We start from the raw sequence: 23,772 nt of genomic DNA, 5'->3' as shown, positions 1-23,772 counted from the left end.
ATTCATTATCACAAGTATTTAAGAATATTTAGAGTGGCTATAAAGTCAAAGTATGGCTATAAAGTCAAAGTATATTCTAATATCTGATGGTTTACTTATGGTACATTATGATACGTGACAAACTGTACAGTGGTTCTTACGTTCTTAGTGATGCATAGTTGAGTGTATTGTACAAAACTACAATGACCAAGGATATTAACATTGCATTGTCATTATTTCCTGCACAGGTAACTTGTGTCCCTAGTGATTTGTGTCTTATTCCAGTGGTTGAACCTAGCATCTCTAGCATATCCTAAAGTATCCTAAAGAGGGTTTCAACCATCAAAAAGAAAAAGTATGTTGCCTATGTTTCTAGACTACTGCCATCCTGCAGATTAGTTTAAGCAAATTGTTGTCTTTGTTGACAATGTCACGTCAACAAAACAGAAGGGAAACAAGACACACCACTGCCACAACTGCCTGCTAAGTTTGTTAACCCCTCCTGAATGAAGCAACATGAAGTATTGAACTTCCAAGTTCTGTGAACTAAAAGATCATTGTCAATATTTATATTTGTGTATTAAGAATAAGTGTCTTCCTTATTCTATCGAGGATTTGCTATTTATTTTATATACATACGAGAGCTCTATCTGCATGTACGCCTTTATGCTAGAAGAGGGCATCAGATCCCACTATAGATGGTTATGAGCCACCATGTGGTTGCTGGGAATTGAACTCAGGACCTCTAGAAAAGCAGCCAGTGCTCTTAACCGCTGAGCCATCTCTCCAGCCCGTCTTCCTTATTCTAATAGACAGTTCTCACCTAAGGTTCTAGTACTCTAGGACCCAATCCCCATTTCTATTCTAGCTAGTTAAGGGTTCCTTATAGGGCTGGTGAGATGGATCAGCGGGTAAAGGCTTCTGCCACTAAGCTTCACAATCTGAGTTCTATTCCCAGGAATGACATGGAGGAAGAGAGTCGACTACAAGTTGTCCCCTGACTTCATGTGTGTGCATAATTCCTAAAGGGTTCCTCGTCAGTTGTGAGGTGTGCACCTTTAATCCCAGCACTTGGGAAGCAGAGGCAGGCAGATGATGAGTTAAAGGCCAGCCTAGTCTATATAAGTGGGACCCTGCATAAAAACAGGATTCCTTATAGGCCTTGGCCTTTGAATCTTGGGGTTCTGGTTGCTTTTGTCTCCCAGTTTCATGAAAATATTAGCGAAGTGTATCATGTGGTAGTTACTCTTGATAATCTAGAATTCACACTAATTCTTTATCAGTCATTCTTATAAAGGTATCCACCTCCTTATTAAAGTTACCAACAAGCTCCAGGAGAAGGCTTAGATTAAAAAGAAAAAAGATATTAACTTAAACTGCCTTCAAAATTGAGACTGGGGAGATAACTCTAGTCAGAGTGCTTGTACAAGCATGAGGACCTAAGCAGAATCCTCAGAGCCTGTGTTAAAAAAAGCCAGGCATAATGTTGTGTGATTATAATTCTAGTTAGGGAGGCTGAGACAAGTGGATCTTGGAGTTCATTGGCTAGTCAACTTGCCTAGTCGGGGAGTTCCATGTAAGTAAGAGATCTAAGAAACAAGATGGGTGGCACCTGAGAAACAACACTGGAGGTTGACCATATAAAAAAAAATTTTTTTTTTTCAAGAGACCCTCTTAAAAGCTGGCCATGGTGGCTGGTGCATGCCTGTAATCTCAGCAGCTGGGAGGTGGAAGCAGGATATGTCATTCAGTCATTGCCCCTCAACTACATGAGTTTCAAGTCAGGCTTGACTACATGAGACCTGGTCTCCAAAAGAAGGCTGTGGCAGGCTTAACTCCAGATCCCAACTCCTAGTGCACCAACAAGCCCTTACAACGAGAGAAAATGAGCTACTTGGCTTTGTTTATCTTAATCTGCCTTTAGACAGCTTGGACGCTGGGACTGCATGCTTGGCATTCTGTTCGTATATTAAATCTAAGTGTGAGTGACACAATTTCTTGTTCAGTGTTAGCACATTTTGGTACAGTCCAGATCCAAAGATGCCTCTAAATATCTATATCCTCTGTTAACCTGACCATATGATTTGGGGCTATAAAAGTCTAACCAAAAACAAATTCAGTGACACAGAAAAGAGCACCTGCAGAAAGATTTTGGCATGTTCCATATATGTAGTTAACAGGCTTCAGAATTGAATACTACACACCTGTTTTATGTATTTCTTCAGTAATATACATTCCTTCTCTATAAGTTAATCCCCCTACAACAGGGGTTCCTGTGGCTGGTGCCAGTTTAGGGTCAAATGCATCAATATCAAAACTCAGGTGGATTGGCTTCTGTCTTCTGGAAAGGAAAAGGACGAGAGAAAACGACACTGGTTATGCTTGCTCCAAGCATTCTGTGGCTACAACTTGATTTTATTCTAGTCCTGGTGCCTTGCTAGTTCAGCGTATTTCTAGATTTTCTATTCCTGGAAATTACTCAGATTGGCACATTAACTTCTTACATTGTACTTTAAGATATTGCTGTTTATTTTGTATGCCTCAGAAAAAACCCAGTGCATATTTCTGGGTTACCTAGGGCAGAGAGCCTCTCACACTAGTAACTGTCGGTACAAGGAATTCTTCAGTTCCGTGATGGACTAATTAAGTTAGCTTCATTTAGGTTATAGTTGTTGAAGATTAACATAATTCAGTTTTCTGCTTGCAAATTTATCCTCCAATTCTAACTTGAGTATAGATATCCCATGACTGAAACTAACATACAACATCCTCAGAGCAAATGACTAACTTCTTAGCAGCTTGGAGAGTGACCTAAGACGGCAGTTCTGACCTGGACCACCCAGAAGGCTGAGAAAATTGTCCTAACTAGCATGCGGTTTTATGCTTAATACAGAACTCAGATGAAGTAATGAGACAAGGAAGATGTGAGACCACTGGAACAATGAATCTTCTCATCGTTAGATCGTAATAGAGAACAAACAAAATTCATGAGAAGAAGGATGGGTCAGTGACTTAAAGGAACCCCCCCAGTCCACAAGAATATGATTTGTTTGACAGTTTGCCTTCTGAACTGTTTGAAAATATATGCACATGTTTTGCTTTTATTTAAGAAGTGCATTTACTGTGTTCAAGATATGGGCTTAAGTGTGCTGTTCTTCCAGAGTCTGCCCATCTTCCCCTGGGACCTAGAATTAGACATTTGCTGTTTTACTTACTTGCCAATCAGCAGATCAAATGTCTGTTCCATGACCTTCTGGATACCAAGTCGATCAATGTCTCTCATGGAGAAATACTGGATGTCATAATTCTTTAAAATAAAACTGGTGAGATAAAAGGAAAGACTCTGGTTTAAAAGCAGTTTTAATAAACGTGTATTTAGGAACTCTCACCTTCATATTGACCTACAAGAAGTAGGCAGGACAGGCCCAAAGCTTAACTCTACATCAACTTACTGTTCAGGAGGGTCCACATCTCTTAGGCCAATGTACACAATACTTGGGGAAGAGAGACAGGGTTTGACCCAGGAAAATCCTGGCAGTTGTGGTACCTGTGAAGAGAGGAAATTCTTACTCTCACTAAAATAACCTTGATCCTGAGAGCATGCCATCCCTTTCCTCTCCTGTCCACTGTATGTTTAAAACTTTTTTTTTTTTAAACTATTTTTTAAATATGTGTTTATTAGGTATACAGTGTTCTGTCTGCATGTTTGCCTGCCCTCCAGAAGAGGGCACCAGATCTCATTACAGATGGTTGTGAGCCACCATGTGGTTGCTGGGAATCGAACTCAGGACCTCTGGAAGAGCAGCCGGTGCTCTTAACCTCTGAGCCATCTCTCCAGCCCCCACTGTATGTTTAAAATGACACAAAGCACACTTGAGCTAGAAGAGAAAAACTGTCCAATGGAAATGTTTCAGAAGGGAAGCCGCAATTGCAGGTTTCTTGAGAATGTTAAAATATATATATATATATATTCTGCTGGGTGGTGGTGGCACACACCTTTCATCTCAGCACTTGAGAGGCAGAGGCAGGCGGATCTCTGAGTCCGAGGCCAATCTCGTCTACAGAGTGAGTTCTAGGACAGCCAGGGCTACACAGAGAAACCTTGTCTTGAAAACAAAAACAAAAAAGTCTTCTAAGGTGATCGGGTTTCTCATTAACCACCTAAGCAGCAGGAATATGCTGGCCAGTCCTTCCCACTCCTTTGCTCATTACAGATTGGTTCTTTAACTTGTCCCGGCTTAGCTTGGCTTTTCACTGAGTGGAGGGATGTAGAGTCTTGTCTGCCTAGCATAGACTCCCTGTCTTTTGAAGAGCTCAGAAGAATTTTACCCAAAGGTAAGCACAGTGCCACGGAGCCTCAAGATCAGTGTGTTTTAGCGTGGGAGCCTGACATAGCCCCTAGCTAGGAAATGTCCAGCACTACAGTTATCTACTACTACAAACTGAATTTCCTCAACAATTATGAGCCCCACTGAGAACAGAAATCTAGTTATCTTTGTAGCCCAAGCATCCAGCTGACTGTCTGGTCCTTAATAATGTGAATAACAAGTGAGGGAGTTGAGTTAGCCACATTCGGCCCACCCTTCATCCAAATCTCAATTAGATTCCCAAAGTCCCAGAATAATCTTGCAAGCCATTCCCTGTCCCATTTTGTTTCACTTACCTTGTCTTGTAGTTCTCTAACAAGAAAGGAAAGTGGCTGTCCATGGATATTTCCAGATACAGTGGTGAGGGGTGTATTAATGTCGGCATGAGCATCAACCCAGATGACACAGAGATCTGGGCGGTGCTGGGCGTGGCCACTAATGGTACCTATTGCCAGGCTGCAAAGAACAAATATAATAATCTTCAAGGCCTTCTGCTTGGCAAACAGATAACCTCAGCCAACATTGCTTATACTCTGCCCCCAGGGCAAAGTCAGGGTCTGGCCTGAGGCTGGGTTCCAGGGAGACAAAAGTCCCTCAGTTGCACTTCCCAAAGATTAACTTTTAAGTGGATTAGACCGGAGAAAGATAAAGCTTTAAAGAATCAGTGCCCGAGTCCTAGGGGATCCAACACCCTCTTCTGGCCTCTGAGGGCACTCTACTCACGTGGTGTATAGATATGCAGGCAGGCAGAAGACCGTACACATAAAATTAAAGGTTAGGGGAAAGAATGCTGATGATTGGCTGTCCCTGCAGTGAGACCCATGTCACTGCAGCTCCCAGGCCCCTGGTAATTTGTCCATTAGCCCTAACCCAGAAAAAGAGCTCAAATATTAACATTTGTCCAGTGGATGCAATTTAGTCGAGCAATGGGGTCTAGTCTAACAATTTGCAGTAAAGCTGCTTAATTCCTTTAATTCTAACTTCCAAAGAATCTAGGACACTGAAGGGGGTTTTATTCGGTTGAGATGGGTCTTGCATGTTGCCTAGGCTGGTGTCCAAGGAGTTCAGGCAGTCCTCCCACTTCAGCTTCCCAGGAAGCTGGGGCTACAGGTATGTGTCACTACATCCAACTTACAGTAACTCCCCCCCTCCCCCAAGACAGGGGTTCTCTGTGTAGCTTTAGCTGTCCTGGAACTCCCTCTGTGACCAGACTGGCCTCAAACTCAGAGATCTACCTGCCTCTGCCTCCTGAGTACTGGGATTAAAGGCATGCACCACTACCACCACCCAGTCTACATTATTTTTTTTTAAAGGTAAAAATTATGACGCCGACTTGCAGGTATAACTAAGTAGCCCTGCATTTGCCTTAGTATGTGTGAAGCCCTGAGTTTAATTCCCAGCACAGCACAATCAGCTGTAAAAGCTGGTTTGTAACACTTCTTAAAACCTGAAAAGTGGGGCTGTCAGACATTAAAGTTGCCAGGCAACCTCTGTTGAGCTAGCGTACACCACTGCATAAAAGTCATTCAAATTATACATTCATTCCTGCCTGCTAGAATTTAACAGACTCTAAAACTCTGGCAAGTTTTAACTTTGAACTGGAAATAGTTGAGTAACCTGGTTACCGTATATACAGCTATAGACAAAAAGAAAAACTAAAGGCTGTGGCTGTCACATTGATGAGGTCCCCAGTGAGACTTGACCTCAAAGGGGGAAAAAAAAAAGATTAAGCATTCAGAGACAGGACTGAGGTAGGAAGCAAGAGAGCTGCCCTCTGCTCTGGTTGATTCCACTGAATGCCCAGTCATCTCTAGAGCACCCGAGTCTGACCTGTTTTTTTCCCTGTCTGAATTTTCATTCCTAAAGAGGAATCTACTTGCTCTGCACCCAGAGCAAAGGTTTAACTTCTGGTAGTTATCTAGAAAGTTCTCTGAACACCTCAGGGAAAATTGCTAGGCTGAATCAAAAAGAGAAACGGTGGATTTGGATGCCTGCTCTGCTACTTCCTGGCGCTAGGCCTTGAACAAGTTATCTAACTTGTTCAATAAATGAGATAAAGCCCTATCTCCCAGGTGACATTGTTCGGATTGTCTGACTGAAAATACCAGTAAGTGTTCAATGCTAGTACCACAGAACCTCTTTCCACTTTCACTGCTTAGCTCATTCCACACTCCCTGGTGAACTGACTACACTAGCCCAGACCTCTCTCACCTCTGAACTTCTTCTGGAGTATTCAGTACTTTACAGTTTTTCATTTTACATGCATTTATTTTATCTAGTCCTAACAGATCCCAGTTGGAAAACACTATTCACTAAGAATGATTGAAAGGAGTGTGTCTTTATTAGAGAGAGAATATATTAGCATCCTAAGTAAGGATCACTAACAAATATAATAGCAGAAATGCTTATTAAAAAATTCAGTATGGATGGATCAGAACAGCTCCATGAAAGTCTTGAGACAGTTTCTCAAGAAACTTGCTTTGTCTACCTCTACACTTGCATGCATAATCTTGTCTGTTGTGTATTTTTCTCCAAGTAAGGACACTGAAATAAAGAAGCCCATCACTAAGCCCAAAGCACCCTTGCTCCCGGCTTACCTGTGGTCGCCTCCTATGGTGACACAGCTGTAACCACCTGACACAGCTCTACTAACCACCTCAGACAGTTCCTGGTTGGCAAGGCCCACTGAGCGAGGATACACTACCAGATTATTGTACGGATCATCTTTGGGGACTTTAGTAAAACTCAAATCTCCGAAGTCTTTTAGGTGGCATCCTGAAACACATGGAAATAACAAAACGAAAGGTTGATGCCATTCCAGCTTCTACTGGCCTGGGCTACAAGTAATCACTGGCAACAAAGTTGGGACATATCAGCCTCATTTTGTCAGAACAATTCCTGGTGTCATCTGATGGGCAAGGTTAGCTCAATCCTGCGAAGTAGACCCTCTTAGGAACACCATTTTCCAGAAGCTGCACGTTGGACAGTGAAATCCAGAGCCATTATTAACCTAAGAATCACCAGACAGGTAACAAGCAAATAGACCTTACATCTCAGAATTATAAAATGTAATTCAAATAAAAACTCATCAGGCTATAAGGAAAATTAAGTACTGTTAATTTAAGACAAAAATATATGTGTAGAAATTCTCAAGGCCCTGGTTTGAGCCTCAGTGGGGCAAGAAAACAAATTCTCATTTTTTTTTCCCCTAGAATAAAAGATCAGGAGCTGAGGCTGGAGAGATGGCATAGTGGTTAAGGGCACTTTCTGCTCTTCCAGAGGACCTGAGACAGCACTTAACCTCAGCTGCCTATAACTACAGCTCCAGGAGATCCAGTTCCCTCTTAAGGCACCGGAGCACACACAGAGTATTGCCTAGCCTGTACAAAACCCTGTGCACATGGTGACACTCCTCTTGGGAAGTGATTGCAAGAGGATCGGAAGTTGTCACCTTGGTTACATAAACAAGGTCAAGGCCAGCCAAGGCTACAAGACTTATCCCAAAATAATAATAGTAGAGGACATAAAGAGAAACATATCTAACTTTTTTTATTACTTATAGGGGCTTGCATCCTGTTCGAATTGCTTAACATAAGTTTTTATTTCAGACTTAAAATAATGAGGCAACTAAAATAATGCCTAGTGCATAGATGAGACATCAAAGAAGGAACTTGCCCAAGGTCACACACCTGCTAAGTGCTGAAATCAAAATCTATAGCTAAGAGACGTGGAAAGTGTTTTTGTTTGTTGTTGTTTATTTTTGTTTTGTCAAGACAGGATCTCATTATATATCCCTGGGCCTGGAACTCACTATGTACATCAGCCTGGCCCTAAACTCGCAGAGATCCACCTGCCTCTGCCTCTGGAGTGTTGGGGAAAGCCATTCATCTTAACATTTGCAGAGGCTGGTTAAAGATTTGGGTTATGACCAGTTCAGATTTATCAGGAATTTAAAGTAGACAGTTTAGGAGCTTTCCTCTTGAACCCAACTCATCCTAAAGCAAAACTTGGAGAGAATGTAAAAATGAGAAGCATTAACTCAAAATTTAAAATCATAAGGCCAAGAATGACCTGGGACATTAAGGCCAACCTTAATCCTCAACGAAAATGAATATTGGAAGCAAAACAGAAAATTTTGTCCTTTCTCAAAAGACATACCTTGACTAAAATTTTTATGAACCTTTTAATCCCTGCATATTAAGAAATAATTATAAAAGGCCCCAAGGAGATGTAGTCAAGTAAAGAAAGGAGACACAGGCAAGCAGAAGAGGACTGTGACAACAGGCTGAAGACACTGAGAACTGTTCTTGTTTGCTTGCTGTTGTTGTGATAGACACCATGACCAAAGTCAACCTGAGGAGGAAAGAGTCTATTTGACATACACATCTCAGTCCATCACTGAGGGACATCAGAGCAGGAACTCAATGCTGGAACCTGGAGACAGGAACTAAATCAGAAACCATGAAGGGATACTACTTACTAGCTTGGTCTCCATAGCTTGTTCATGTACAACCCAGGACCACCTGTCCAGAAGAGGCACCACTCACAGTGAGCTGGGCCCTTCCACATCCATCATCATTCAAGAAAATGTCCTACAGCTGGGCATGGTGGTACATGCCTTTATTCCCAGCACTCAGGATGCAGAGGCTGGTGGTTCTCTCTGAATTCCAAGCCAACCTGGTCTTCATAGGGCATTCCAGGCCAGCCAAGGTCAATAGAGATTCTGTCTCAAACGGAAAAGAAAAGAAAAGAAAAAAGAAAAGAAAATGCCCCCATAGACTTATCTACAAGCCAATCTAATGGAGACAATTCTTAATTGGCATTCCCCTTTCCTTGATGACTCTAGCTTGTGTCAAACTGACAAAATAACCAATAAGTTCAAGAATCAGCAGAAAAATGACCAAATAAAACAGTTTTTTTAAAAGGCTTATGGGCAGGGGGCTGCTGGAGAGATGACTCAGCAGTTAAGAGCACTTGCTGCTCACACAGAGGACCTGTGTTTAGTTCCCAGCACCCACATGGTGACTCATAACCACTTATAACTCCAGTTCAAGGGAATCTGACACCTTCCAGCTCCTGCACATATGTGGTGCACATACACACACTTGGGCATACACATAAATAAGTTGGGAGGAGGGCTGGGCAAGGTGGCTCATTATGTGCACATATATATGCTCATAGAGTAAAGGCTCTTGTCCCCCAAGGCTGACAACCTAAGGCTGATCTCTGACTCTGAAGAGCCGTGGTGGATGGAGAGAACCAACTCCCGAAAGTTGTCCTCTGACCCCTACACAGGTACCACAGCATGTATGTGCTCACATACATATACACAATATATTAATGTAAAAAAATTAAGTTTGAGAATTCATAGACCAAAAAAAAATATTTTTCACATTTGTGTGATTGGTGAGGTGGCTGGTCTTCCAGGAAACAGGAGTTCTGTTCCCAGTGCCCACATTGGGCAGCTCACAGCCTCGTCTAACTCTAGTTCTGGGGCATCTGAATCCTCTTCCAGCTTCCCAGACACCTGAACACATATGGCACACAGACAGACATACAGACACTCTGAGGCTAGAGGAGGGTGTAAAATCCCCTAGAGCTGGAGTTACAAGAAGCTGTGAAGCCATTGTGGATGGTGGGAATTGAACTCTGGTCCTCTGGAATAGTTAGGTGCTCTTAACCACTGAGCCATCTCTCCAACTCAGCTGGACAGATCTTGAATGATTCCTATTCTAGAGCGTTTCTACCTCCTTGTTTGTCTCAGTGACTTCCTTAAACCTCATTAAGCATGAGGGTCTTAATGTGGTATAAGAAACCAGAATATACCTGGCGTTTTATAAAACTACAATATTCACTATAAAAGATGTGGTGGCTGTTTTGGGTTGTTAACTTCTCCACATCTGGAATTAACTGAAATCCTAACAGCACACCGATGCGGGATTTTTTTTTTCTTAATGAAATCATTTCAAGTGGGAAGATCCACTTCTAATCCAGATCTTTGAGGTGGGAAGATCCACCTTTAATCTGGGCCGCACCTTCTGTTGGCAGCCCATATAAAGGACATGGAAGAAGGAAGCACTCTTCCTCTCTGCGTGCTTGCTGTCACACTCGCTAGCAAGTCCCCATTCCTTCACTGGCCTTAGCGCTTACTCCTTCAAAATTCTCGTGTATCCTGAAGAGCAGCTGAGACATCCAGATTCATGGACTGAACAACTACTGAATTTGTGGGCTTTCCTTTGGTAGACAGCCATTGTTGGACTAACTAGACTACAGTCTATAAGCCATTCTAATAAATCCCCTTTCTATATATATATATATATATATATATATATATATATATATATATATATACACACACACATATATGTATATACACACACACACATATATAGTCATTCTATAAGTTCTGTTTCTCTAGAGAACCCTAATACAAAAGGTTATAATAATGTTAATATTAACTTTCAGAACTACTTGCCAAACCTTTAACTCATAGAAAAACAAGGACATTAAAGTTCCAGTGGATAAGATAAGTAATAGAACTTAAGGAACACTCAAGCCCAATCAAGGATACCAGGGTGTAAACTGATACAAGCCTGATGGAAAACAGTATTCTGGTCACAGGCGCTTAACAGAAAGGAACTGCGCAAGGTCTGAAAAGAACCTGGCGATCTTGCTGCAGTACTCCAGAGAAGACAGACTGCATTTCACTAGAGGATTTTGGTCATTAAATGTGCAGCCCTGGGGCTAGGCAATAACTCTGGGGTGGAGCAATTGCTTAGCATGCATGAGATCCTGGATTTGATCCCAGACACTAATCCATTGCTGGAGGTGGTTCAACAGATTCACTTACATACTGAATGTGGACTCTAAGATTAACAACTCTGGAGGACTGGATAGATGCCTCAGTGATTAATATCACTGGCTGCCCTTCCAGAAGACCCAGCTTCAATTCCTAGCACCCACATGGCAGCTCACAACTGTCTGTAACTCCAGTTCTAGGGGATCTGATGCCCCCTCCTGGTCCCTGCGGGCACCAGGCATGTAGGCAAAATACCCATAGATATAAAATAAAAAATAAATTTTTAAGGCATGACTACTCACTCTATTTACCGATTCTTTCTTGCCAAACAGCCTTCCTGTTTGTCACTCACTTTTCAGATGCCTTACCCAAAAGGGCTTCTTGACAGTGCCTACTGGAAGGACTAGTTCTCAATCTAACTATGCCCAGCTGCATGCACTTTTGATCATTTACATGGTCAACACAAGTCTGGCCATGAAAACTGGATGAGCCGTGCCTTGTGTTTCCCCAAAGCTAAGAGGCAGACCCTTACAGGGCTTGTATCTTGAGAAGCTCTGCCTAAGTGACCTACTCAATATGACTGCCTCCCTAACCCGGCTCTTTAATTTTCACGATATAAATACCATGTAAAAAGTAGAGACAATGACTGCTGGAGTCGAGGAAGGGCCTTCTACAAGTACAATTTGTACCAATGCTGTTTTGTGTGTATTTCTCCTCTTCCCTTATAGGCAATAAAAATTCTCTGTAAGAATGAATAAGTATCTAACAGTACTAGCTCCCATGTTACTCCCCAAACCTGACAACTGTATTCTTGCAGACCTTTATGCATAATACATAATTTTTTTAAACAAGATTATTAGGTGGAATAGATTAAATTGTTGCAGCTAACTACTCAAAATATGGCTCAAATACAGCCATGTCTGTGTACCATCCAAGTAAACAGCAGACTTTCCTCTGTAGTGATTCAGGACCTGGCTTGTGGCTCTGTCGTACCTAGGGTTTTGCTCTTTTGTGTCTAAGGATAGGTCTCCCCAGGTTCAAGACAGCAGGAACAGAGAAAGGCATGAAGAAACCCTTGCAAACCTCGGAGACCATACCACAACTGCAGTGCCTCCAGGACACACTGGTCAGCAGAAGGGCCCAATTCTCTCCAACGACGCCTCACTGTACATCACAAGGCCAAGGCTTCAAAAGTTGAACCAACTGAGCAATGAAGTTCTGCCTCATCCACCATGTTCATCTGACCTCTCACCATCAGACTGCTACTTCTTCAAACACCATGACAACCTTTAACACAGTCAGCAGGATGCAGGAAATGCTTCCCAGGACTTTGTCAAATCCCAAACCAGGAATTTTCACACTGCAGGAGTAAACAAACTTATTTCCCTGTGGCAAAAATGTGTTGATTGTAATGGTTCTATTTAACTAGTAAATGTGTGTTTGCTAGTAAATGTGTGTTTGAGCCGGGCATGGAGGTGTTTGATTTCAATCCCAGCACTCTGAAGGCAGAGGCAGGCAGAGCTTCAAGTTCCAGCTGTAGTTTGAGGCCAGCCTGGTCTATGTTACAATTCCAGGACAGTTGGGGCTACATGGTCAGACCCTACGTTTAAAAAGAAAAAATGTATGAGCCTAATAATAGACTTAAGATTCATGGTCTGAACCGATAACCAAATATGCTGGGGCAAGAGTCCCAGCCCTCTGTCACCAGACTTCATAGAAGAGTGGGGATCTCAAAGGACAGTGAGTTTCTAAGCCCTTCTGCCGGTTGTGTTAAAATGGTAACAAATAACAAGGAAGGGCAGGACATACTAGGGGTTACATGAGGCATCTTTGTGGTTTTTCTCTCCATCCTTTCCTCTTGTGTTTTCTTTGAAACCAATGTTGCAACCTAAGACTTCCCAAAATTTGTTTATCATATGTCTGCATCATTTTTGTTAAATGGTTTTGAGTGAGAAGACCCAACACACAGAGACACACAATAAATAAATAAAAGGTAAATACACTTGCTATTCGAGTTACTGACTTGAGTTTTCTTTTTTTAAATCATTACATGGGGCCTAGAGAGATGGCTTGGGGCTTAAAAGGCACTTGTTGCTCTTGTAAAGGACCTACATATGATTTCCAGCACCCACAGGGCAGCTCACAACTGTCTATAACTCCAGTTCCAGGGGATCCAATGCCCTCTTCTGACTTCCTTAGGCACCAAGCAGATATATGATGTACATCCATACATGCAATCAAAACATTCATACATAAATTTGATTTAAAATTTTTTTTCTAACTCATTACATGAATTTTGGATTGGATTTTAGGCTCTGAAATAACTCTAAACATAATTCTTCTACTTTATGTTACATATTTATGTGAAGCAGCATTCTTAAAGTTGGTGATCCTAGAATAAAAATAAAAATAAAAGTAAAAATATTGAATCGACTTTGAAAAACATTGACAGTAACTATGTCCTGCAAAATCAAATATTCAGTCAAGATTGATTTTTTTAAATACAGAGTCCTACATTTGTACCCAGATTTACCTGGAACTATGTCCCTTGACAGCCTCAAACTGGTAATGATCCTCTTGCCTTGGCCTCTCAAGCACTAGGGTTATTTACAGGCATGAGCCAGCACGCCTAGTTCAAGATTTAATTCTGCATGTAAAACTAGACACATCCATCTCATTAGTGTATGGATTTGCTGTTGTCTTTAATAAATGTTAAAATATGTATACTAAGGGGTTGTTTTAAAACAAATTTATGATTATCAGAAAATGCTTGATTTGTAGACCTATATATCCAGAAATGCATAGAAATTTCTCAGGTGAAAAGGGGAGACAAGCAGAAGTTTAAGCCCTAATATAGAGCTTAATGGCATGGCTGAAGGTCAAAATCTGGCCTTCCGTCCACAGAAGATGTTCCTAGAAACTGGACGTGCCCACATAACCAGTGCCAGCCAACAAGTATGTGGAAAGAAACGCCCTGCCACGGCTTCTTAGAACGGGAAACGTCCCCTTGTGCCTCCTTTGTTCATTCACTTATCCTGCTTCCAGAAACCAGCACACAACCATTAAGTAGAGGCCCTGCCAACAGCACACATAAGAATCCAGGTCTGAGGACAGAGCCACCTAACCAGTTCCAGACCTCCCTCCAGACTGTTTACTTGGAAGTGAAAAAAAATTTTTTTTTGTTTTCTAGCTGCTGACATCTCAGGATCTTGTGTAATCTTAGCTACCCAACACAGGGCCTGGATGCAGACTTTGAGAGGAGAGGAAAAACTGGCTCTGGTTATTACAACTAATTTGGGAGATGACAAGGAGAAGTTAGAGTTTGTATCTGAGCTGGTAAGGGCTTGATATTATAGATAAGGAACCGTCACGAGGAATGCGAGCATGTGAGCACGAATACAGTAGGATCTTCGGAGGAAGTTGGTGTTGAAGACCATGTGTCTTTTTTCTGACCTAACTGGCCTCTGCCTCAGCCTCCAGGGCACTGACTGGGTTTATGGGCCTGCTAGATTGTACAAGTGGTCCTCTGACTTTTATGAGCAAACTGTGTACAAACACAATTAAAAATGTGGGGTTTTTTGTTTGTTTGTTTGTTTTCGAGACAGGGTTTGTCTGTGTAGTTTTGGTGCCTGTCCTAGGTCTTGCTCTGTAGACCAGGCTGTCCTCGAACTCACAAAGATCCTCCTGGCTCTGCCTTCCGAGTGCTGGGATTAAAGGTGTGCGCCACCACCGCCCGGCTTAAAAATGTTTTTTTAAAGGGCTAGAAAAAGCGACTTAGTAAAGAGTACTTGTTGCTCTTTTAGAGACTCCAAGTTGGATTCCCAGCACCATCTGTAACTCTAGCTCCAGGGGATCAAATGCCCTCTTCTGGCCTCCAAGGGTACCAGACACCCATGTGGTACATACATACTTGCAGGCAAAACACAAAATAATAAATGAACAAACTTTTTTTTTAAGAATGGGAAAAAAAAGAAATAGATCACTAATACTAACATTCGAGATATGTCAGAGTAGGGAAGCCTAAAAAGATGGTATTCCTCAGCTCCTAGTTCCTTAGAACAGATGGCCCTTCCCACAGGGGCAGTGGGACTCAGAAAGGTCCAAAGCAGTGCAGTATTTTGGTCTCGTTCTAAATTCTTGCTATAGTTTTGAATGTGCCCTTCAAAAATTAGGTGTTGAAAAGTTAATCCTAACACACCAATTCCCGTGCTGGGAAACAGGACTTAATGGGAAACATGTATGTATCGATCATGAGGTCTTCCTCAAACCCAGTGTAAGAGAGTGGGAGGCTGTAAGTTGATTCTGGTTCTCTTTTGCCATGCTTTCTGCCATGTCAGGATACGGTAAACTTAGGCCTCACCAGATAGTGTAGTCTCTCAGTCATGGACTCCTCAGCCTCCACACCTAGAGCCAATACATGTCTATCCATTATAAGTCATCTGGTGCTGGAGAGATGGCTTAGTGGTTATAAGCAGTGGCTGCTCTTCTAGAGGACCAGAGTTCGAATCCCAGCACCTACCTAGCAGCTCATTATAAGTCATCCAATCTCAGGCACCCTGTTAAAGCAATATAAAATGGACTAACACAATCAAAGTGAAATACAAAGCCGAGTCTCTGGCACTGGATCTTCCAAAGACCAAATGATGTTAGGGACAAAGCAGAATCCAAAACTTTGAAGACATTAACTTCAACAGCTTAGCTTCCAAGCCCACATCCAGGCCTACACTACATTATGCTGGATTCCTTTTTTGACAGCTGCTCTGCTTTGATTTCCTTCTCCCTGCATAGGCAGATTGTCTTTTTTAAACAAAAAGTGACTACACACCGCTCTACTCGCTCCAGTGATAGCAAATTCTGAGATCCCCTGTTTGCTACTGATGCAACCTTGCAACCAATTTTTGTCCCAAAGATATCCAGTGTCATTCAAACAGCACCCCAAAGACGTTAATGCCATCTTTTTTAATATAGAATTTTTTTCTTCCCCTCCCCCAAAACTAGAAATTGTACATTGATAGCCTAAGATCTAGATCTGTCAACAGACATGATTTGTAAAGTCTATGCAAAAAATGTTTTATGGTGTTTGTAAAGCAAACACCATGTAAGAAAACATGCAGGTCACAAATCCCATACCTCCTTTCCGGTCACAGAAGTCTCTATGGTTTGATAGCGATATAATTTATATTCCATGAGATTCATTCTTAGAATTTACAATTCAGTGGTTTTTTAATATATTCGTCAAGTTGTGAAAAGAGCAATACTATCTAATTCTAGGATACCTTCAGTTCCCTTCCTCCCCAAAACCTAAACACATTGTCAGTGATTCCTTATTTCCTCAGTCCTGTTTCCTCCAAAGAGCTGCCCTCTCTAGACATTTCACAATTAAGGAGCCAATAAGTGGCCTTTTACATCTGCCTTCTTTCAAAGCATGATGTGTGGGGACTCACAGAGTAAGGCCTTACTCAAGGTCAGAAAGTCTGAGCTTGATTTGCCCAGCAGGGCTGCATAATGGGATGATTTGGCCAAGGGTGTGGTTACCAGGTGTTTTGAAGGGCTACACTTGTTGTTACTTTATACCTCGACCTTGGAAGGGGGAGGTCTTTTGCCCATCATAATTAAACTAGGGGCAGCTGGGTACTGACTCAGGGCCCTCCCAAAGCTATCCTGTGTCTCTGTCTTTCTTATTGTCTCTGTCTATATATCTACTTTCTCATTCCTCTCTCTTCCCAGATACCCTTGGACAGGTCAGAGCTGGCCTCCTACAATAATCTCTTCTAGGCTCACAGTTTTGATTTTGATGAAATCCAATGGATCTATTTTTATTTCTGTCATATCTGATTTTGGTGACTGGCTAAGATAGCTAAGAAACTAGAGTCTGACCCAAATTCACAAAAATTCACACTTACAGTTTCCTCTACAGTTTCATAACTTCACATTAAATTTAGAACTTTGGTACATGCCAACTTTTAAAAGTTATTTAAAGACTTATTTATTTTTATGTTATATGCATGTGTGAGTGCCAGCATGCATGCATGTGTGTATGTATGTATGTATATGGACTATTGCATGCCTGGTGCCCTTGGATGTCAGAAGAGTGCGTTTCATCTCCTGGAATTGGAACTACAATATGAAGACACATATGGATGTTAGGAACTAAACCCCAGTCCTCTGTAAGAACAGCTAGCACTCTTAACCACTGAGTCATCTCTCTAGCCAGAGCTAATTAGGAATTTTGATAAATACTATGGAGGGGAAGTCCTTTTTAAAAATTTATCCAGGGTGTCCAGTTGTCCTGACACCATTTATAAAAGATTCTTTTCCCTATTGACTTATGTCAGTCAAGTAAAAGCCTTATAAATAGAGCATTCTAAGAAGCTACTGGAATCGTCAAATAATGACAATTTCCTGGGAACTGTCATTGATGAGGCTAAAACCCTGAAGTAGAAGGTCAACCCCTCTGAACACAGCAATCTTGGTTAGGGCTCAGGAATGGGTTCTGTTCCATTAATATTCTAGATCTGCCTCAGGGTCTTTGTACATGTTGTTCTCTCTGCCTGAAATAGTATTATTCCAAATTTGCTTAGACTCCTTTCCTTCCTGCCCAGGTCTGCTCACTTATCCTTTTTTTCCTATCTAAGGTATAGTACTTACCCTTTGCTTTCCCCATCTCTGGCTTCTGCTTACTCTGTTAAGTGCTTATGACCACTGACATACTTCCCTCAGTTTCACATTTCCATTTCCAATCACACCTCATTAGCACATTGTTAACAGGAATTTGTTTTGTTCACTAGAGTTAAGTCTAGCATCTGGGATTTAGCAGCACTCTGATGCAAATGCAAGCTATTACAACTTTGCTCATACACATCAGTAAATGAATACGCTCATCATATTTGTGTTTTTGCTTTGAGACAGGCTCTCGATAGCTAGCCTTCTAACTCACTACCTAGACCAGAGTGGCCTCAAACTCAGAGATCCACCCACTTCTGAGTTAAAAGACGTGTGCCCCCATGCCCAGCTCATTATAGTCTTAGTGCCTAAAAGCTGCTCTTAAGAAAAATAAACTTAGCTGGACACAGTGCCACATGCCTGTAATTCCTAACTCAGGAGGCTAAGGCAGGAGGATTGTGAGCTTGAGGCCAGCTGGGATATATAATGATAGCTACTGTCAGAAAAAATGGGCAGGAGGGAGGAAAGAAGAGACAGAGCAAAAAAGAAACTTCAAGATATGGAAATTTTTCAAAACAGATTTGAGGCATACTTTATATTAATTCACATCTTTAAGTTCAATGTGTTTTGATGGTTATATAGTCCTATAACCACCACCACACTAAAAACAGAATGGGGGAAAAATTCCAGTCACAAAAGGTGGATTATTATTGAGAACTTGATATCTGTAAGCAAACCAAGACTTTAGACTGTTGCTTCCAGAAGTCATATTAAGGAATGTGACAGTTCAGAAATCAAAGCACCTACCAGAACAGGAAGTTGCTGAAATACAAAAGAATTAAGATAGAGTCCAAGATTAAAGGCCACAGAAACCAAACTAGAACACTGGATTAACTCACAAAAAGATTGTGTAAGGGGGTGGGGGCAGAAGACCAAAAATTTGCAATCAAGGTCTTCATGGTAATCCGTCTCTCACTGGCACTTATGAACTAGTTTGCTGGTTAGGAGGTTTTAAGCTGCAAACAACAGAAACCTGCCTAAGCAGGAAAACAACATATGAATCTGAGACTTTCCCGGAAATCATTAAAAAGAATCATTAAGAATTTAAATCTAAAGCCAGGCACGGTGACACCGACCTCTAGCCCTAGGGAGGTAAAGGCAGAAGGGTTGCTACAAGTTTGAGGTCACCCTGGAGTTCCAGGCCACCCAGGGTTATAGAGTAAGACACCAACTTAACAAACAAACAAAACCCATCTACTGACACCCACAATACAAAATGTTCCAGTGAAGGTATTGTCACAGTCCCTTCTGGAATTTCAAATCAAAATTTGCTATGCATGCTTTCCTTGGTGGAACCTAGGTCAATGGGCCACAGCTTTAGCAGCGATGAAAACAAGATGGAATGTGCCAGCTGGAGAACCTGAGAGAGAAAGAGCACTGCTCTGTCAAGGCTCAGAGGCGTCCGTCCGTCCGTCCGTCCGTCCGTCCGTCCACTCCAGGGTCTACTTAAGCTCTGACCACCGTGGAAATCCACTTCATGTCATTACAAGCAGAGTGAATGTCCTGTGCTTAGAGGCAGCAGCAAGCCTCAGTGAACACTTCCAAGTCTCACTTTGTAATTATGGTAATGTGACACAGCCATGACAGCGAAGAGGCCACAAGTTACTGAGACTGCTGTATAAAAACCTGACAGTGTTAGCCGGCCACAGGTGCTGGGATTCAAGAAGCCGCCTGGGAATGTTCTGCTTCCTCATCACAAAGCTCACCTTGATTTTCCTAAGACATTTCTTCTTGAATCCACTTTTTTTATGATAGCAAACGATAGCATCATCTGTTTTGGTGATGCAAGAACAGTCGACAGAGAGCCTGAGGTAGTCATTGAACATTAGAGATGTTAAAGTATGAGAAGAGGTATCTGTGAAGTTACATCTGTGTGTGTTTTCAGCGGTTAGGAGACCGTCAGGAGGCACACGCTGAGCTGCACGACCGTGATGGCTCAGCCCGGCTCTCTCCCACTAATCTACTGAAACTTTCATGCTCACACCCAGGGATCCGCTATCCCTTATTTTGCTGGACTTCTTACCACACACACAGCTGCTTGCTTTGTTCCCAAAACATCCTCCTCTTTAGGTCAACACCTCACTCTCTTCCTTGGTCCTTCTAGGTCCCTTCCTGGGAGACCCTCTTATCCAAAAACACACAAATGATGTGTCTCTGGCATTTGTTCATTATGACAGACTCAGATAGCCAATCACATTTTATGTATGATTTTTTTTCTTTTTTACCTGCGTGTGTGTGTGTGTGTGTGTGTGTGTGTGTGTGTGTGTGTGTGTGATACAGGCCAGGGGTCTTGACTGGGTTCATTTTCTGCCAGTTAAAGAATTAAGAGGCAGGGAAATCTGAGCGTAACAGGTTACAGCAGAGCAATCTCAAACACAGCAAACAGGGACAGACTGAATCAGTGACTGAAGAAAGGTGTTTATTGGGGGTGAGGAGACATACACATGTAGCAGACACACTGAGAAAAAAAGACCCTTACAAAGTCAGAAAAATTCAGTATCTTCTTGAGGGCTGGGGGTTTTAAGTCTCTGAAGAACTGGTCGGTTTGTAGAAAGAGGATGGTTGATTGGCACACAACTGCCGTTTAACATGTCCTGGATCTGGCTTTGAACTTGCTGAGCCAGTCCGTCAGCAGGAGGCCTGCTGGTGGGGGAAAAAAAGCCTACAAGGCCTTTGTTTTAAGCTGCCAGGCTTTTGATTCAAGTCAGGGGGTGAGGAAAAAGTCTTGGAAATTCTCCATGGCTCCCTGTCAGTCTACCTACCACAGAGGCTTGTGCATGCCTGATGCCCATGGAGAAGAGGGGCATCAGATCCCCTGCAATCACAGATAGCTGTGAACAGCCATGTGGATGCTGGGAACCAAACCTGGGTCCTCTCCAAAAGCAGCAAGTGCTCTTAATTCCTGAGACATCTCAATCCCCCTCCATTCTCACAGCTCTGCCCCAACGCTGACCTTCCTCTAGGAAGCCAGGCTTGCTTCTCCACCTTGGTTCTAGTGCCTCATTTTCCTTTTAAAAACCCATCAAGTTCCAAACCAAGTTCATTTCATCTTCAAATCTGCTTTTCTGCCAGGCGTGGCAGTACACATCTTTAATCCCAGCACTCTGGAGGGAGAGGCAGGTGTATCTCTTCAAGTTCAATGCCAGCCTGGTTTACATAACAAGTTCTAGGACAGCCAGGGATACATAGAGAGACCATGTCTCGAACAACAACAAATTCTGGGGTTTTTGTTTGTTTGTTTGTTTGTTTTTGCTCTCTTTTATTTTCTGTCTAACACAATCACCCATAATCTAGTTACTCGAGTCCATTCAAAGACATCACAAGTCTATCTTGTCAAAGGCCTTCCTTCTCTCCTTTAAAATTTGACCCATGCTAATTTGAAAGTGCTCAGGTGACTACAGTTATTTCGATACTCAAACTAGGATGGGTTCTCAGTAATGCAGCTGCCTTTGAGTCCTTGTGTTCCTGTGGGTAACCCCTCACCCATCCTCCCATAAGTCATCCCGATACATTCACTCGTTCACCAACGTGACTTTGGTGTCATCTTCACTTCCATCAGTCTTCTCTTCCCTATCATGGTCCCACAGAAAAGGGACAAATTAGGTGATTTCATTATTCCTGATTTTGGAAGATGAGCGGGCCCCTGGAATAGCCTCACAAATCAGCAACTGTTTCATAGTAAGAGTGGACAAAGATTCTGTAGTTCACCCAGATTCTGCATCCCCATTGCCGGAGCTCTCTATTCACTGAAAATAAATTTTGTATTCACAATACCAGAAAAAGACTTGTGCATGGTCCTAGTGACAATAGAGGACAAGCTAGAGATATCTGGGTTAGAGACCATGCAGGTACTGAAATTTGGTACCTTGGTACTAATAGTTCTCCATTACTGTAGACATCTTGGGTTAGATTTACTTCTGGTCCTGAAAACCTAAATACCACCTCAATTACAAGACAGAAACGTGCAAATGAGACTACAAGGTGCCCTGTGAAAATGCACAGCTCCATCTAGCCCCTGCCTGAGATCCGGGGAGTCAGAACTCTTCCATGGGGGAGTATAGGAGCTGCTGTTAACAAGTCACCCAAGTGATCTCATAATTAGGTAGTTTTGAAAAAAAAAACTCATCTATGTCCCGATGACAATAATACAAACCTGTTAATCCCAGAGAGGGAACGGTTGGGAGAGAGGCAACGTGTGAGACCGGTAGCTCAGAAGCGTCCGAAGACGGAGTTAGGAAAGCTACCATGATAGCGTAGTCACTGATGGCTGGACCAGGAACTCCTGTGTTCTGCCCACCACCACCACCCCCGCCCCCGCCCCCCTCCCGCCCCGCCCCGCACTTTACACTGTTTGCAACACGACTTCCCTGAAGACTCCCTGATGTCTCTATCTGCAGAAGGAATCTGAAGGATACCAGATGGCACAAAAACACTTCCAGGTGCGAAGCTGATACCACAGAACCAGGATAGAGGAGATAGAATTCTAAGCAGGTCTCGTTTCCTTCCATTCCTGAACATTGGAAATCCAACCACTTACCCAATACGGAGAGCCTCTTCAGCAAGCCCGCTTCTCTAATGGCAGCTGGACCATATTCCACTCCTTTCTTTTTCTGTGAATAATACAAATTCCACAGATATAAGGAAAGGTTGAGGAAGGGGCAGGAAAACTTGGACACAGTGATGCTACACTGAATTCCTAACAGCTTCCTCCGCAAACCTGCTACAGCATCCAAACTTCCACCGCGGGGGGTTGGTCATTTCATTAAATGCTTAATGGATGAAGGAGGCAAAATTCCATTATTGAAAGCAAATCAGCCTTCCGAGTCTCTCATTGAGAGCCGGGCCAGAGGAGTCCCAGATTGGGAAGGGGCTGAGTGAGGCTATGATCCTGGCTGGGATGGCAGGCTGGGCTTTCCCATCAGTGAGCACGCCCTCCCCGACAGCAGGTTTCTTTCTTTGAAGACAGAACAAAGCACCTCGGGTCCTCCCGCAGCTGGCGAGGCCAGCATTGATTTCTTTCCAGGTTAATGCTCTTTAGGCAAGAATAGATCCTGAAGCCTTCCTTAATACCCGGGTCGCAGTCTCTAACCTCTCCAACAATTTTCCAGCGACCCCGGTTTTGCCTTCTCCAGATTCTCCATGGAGTCCTCTCCTCTCCCTTTTTCTCCGCTTCACCACCCCAAGCTGGAAATACCGATCTCTCCACCGTCCTGGGGAGGCCGCAGAAGCCTGCCCTCTCGATGCCCACTGCCCTCTCGATGCCCACTGCCCTCTCGATGCCCACTGCCCTCTCGATGCCCACTGCCCTCTCGATACCCCACTGCCCTCTCGATACCCCACTGCCCTCTCGATGCCCACTGCCCTCTCGATACCCCACTGCCCTCTCGATACCCCACTGCCCTCTCGATACCCCACTGCCCTCTCGATACCCCACTGCCCTCTCGATACCCCACTGCCCTCTCGATGCCCACTGCTCTCCTTCACCCCTCGCCTTCCATCCGTCCCTCATCTGCATCTGGGTCGGGGGAAAAAAAAATCCCAAGTGTGCCCCGGTGCCATCCGCGGGAACCCACGAGCTTCCCCCCTCCCCGCGGCGTTTCTCTTCATTCTCGCCCCCCACCTCCCGGCCCCACGACACTCTCTCGGGGCTCCCTGTCCCGCCAGCTCGGGTCCCAGCTCTCACCTGTCCCTGAGAGAAAGGGGCTCCGACTACAGCCACAGAGTGGACCGATCTCGTCAGGACGCAATGGACTTGCGCGCGGAGGAGACTCGAGGCGCTGCTCCTCAGGAACATGATTGGCAGGGAGAGGATCACCATAGGAGAAGTGACTCAGTGCGACTCAAAATCTCGAGTGAGCTCCGCCGCCCCCAGCTCCACGGCCTTACTAGGCGAGCGCCCCGCCC

The 23,772-nt window shown here is 43.3% G+C and overlaps 1 protein-coding gene across 2 annotated transcripts in view; it reads right to left on the bottom strand.

Moving 5' to 3' along the window:
• Arg2 (arginase 2) overlaps positions 1–23,772 on the bottom strand; it is a 26,125-nt gene extending 2,353 nt beyond the window's left edge. Inside the window, exons 1-7 of one of the 2 annotated variants that reach the window (XM_059279999.1) lie at positions 23,552–23,772; positions 22,406–22,478; positions 6,944–7,121; positions 4,643–4,802; positions 3,432–3,526; positions 3,195–3,299; positions 2,184–2,320 (exon numbers count right to left, since the gene is read on the bottom strand). In XM_059279999.1, coding sequence (XP_059135982.1) covers positions 2,184–2,320; positions 3,195–3,299; positions 3,432–3,526; positions 4,643–4,802; positions 6,944–7,121; positions 22,406–22,478; positions 23,552–23,686 — 883 coding nt within the window. In that variant the 5' untranslated portion in view covers positions 23,687–23,772. Of the gene's footprint in view, positions 1–2,183; positions 2,321–3,194; positions 3,300–3,431; positions 3,527–4,642; positions 4,803–6,943; positions 7,122–22,021; positions 22,147–22,405; positions 22,479–23,551 lie in introns of those variants that run through there. The other variant, XM_059280000.1, reaches the window with a different exon arrangement.

Source organism: Peromyscus eremicus, chromosome 14, assembly GCF_949786415.1.
Source record: "Peromyscus eremicus chromosome 14, PerEre_H2_v1, whole genome shotgun sequence".
Taxonomy (NCBI): domain Eukaryota; kingdom Metazoa; phylum Chordata; class Mammalia; order Rodentia; family Cricetidae; genus Peromyscus; species Peromyscus eremicus.
The sequence above is the reverse complement of the archived record's forward strand: the minus strand, read 5'-3'. Positions and strand labels throughout refer to the sequence as shown.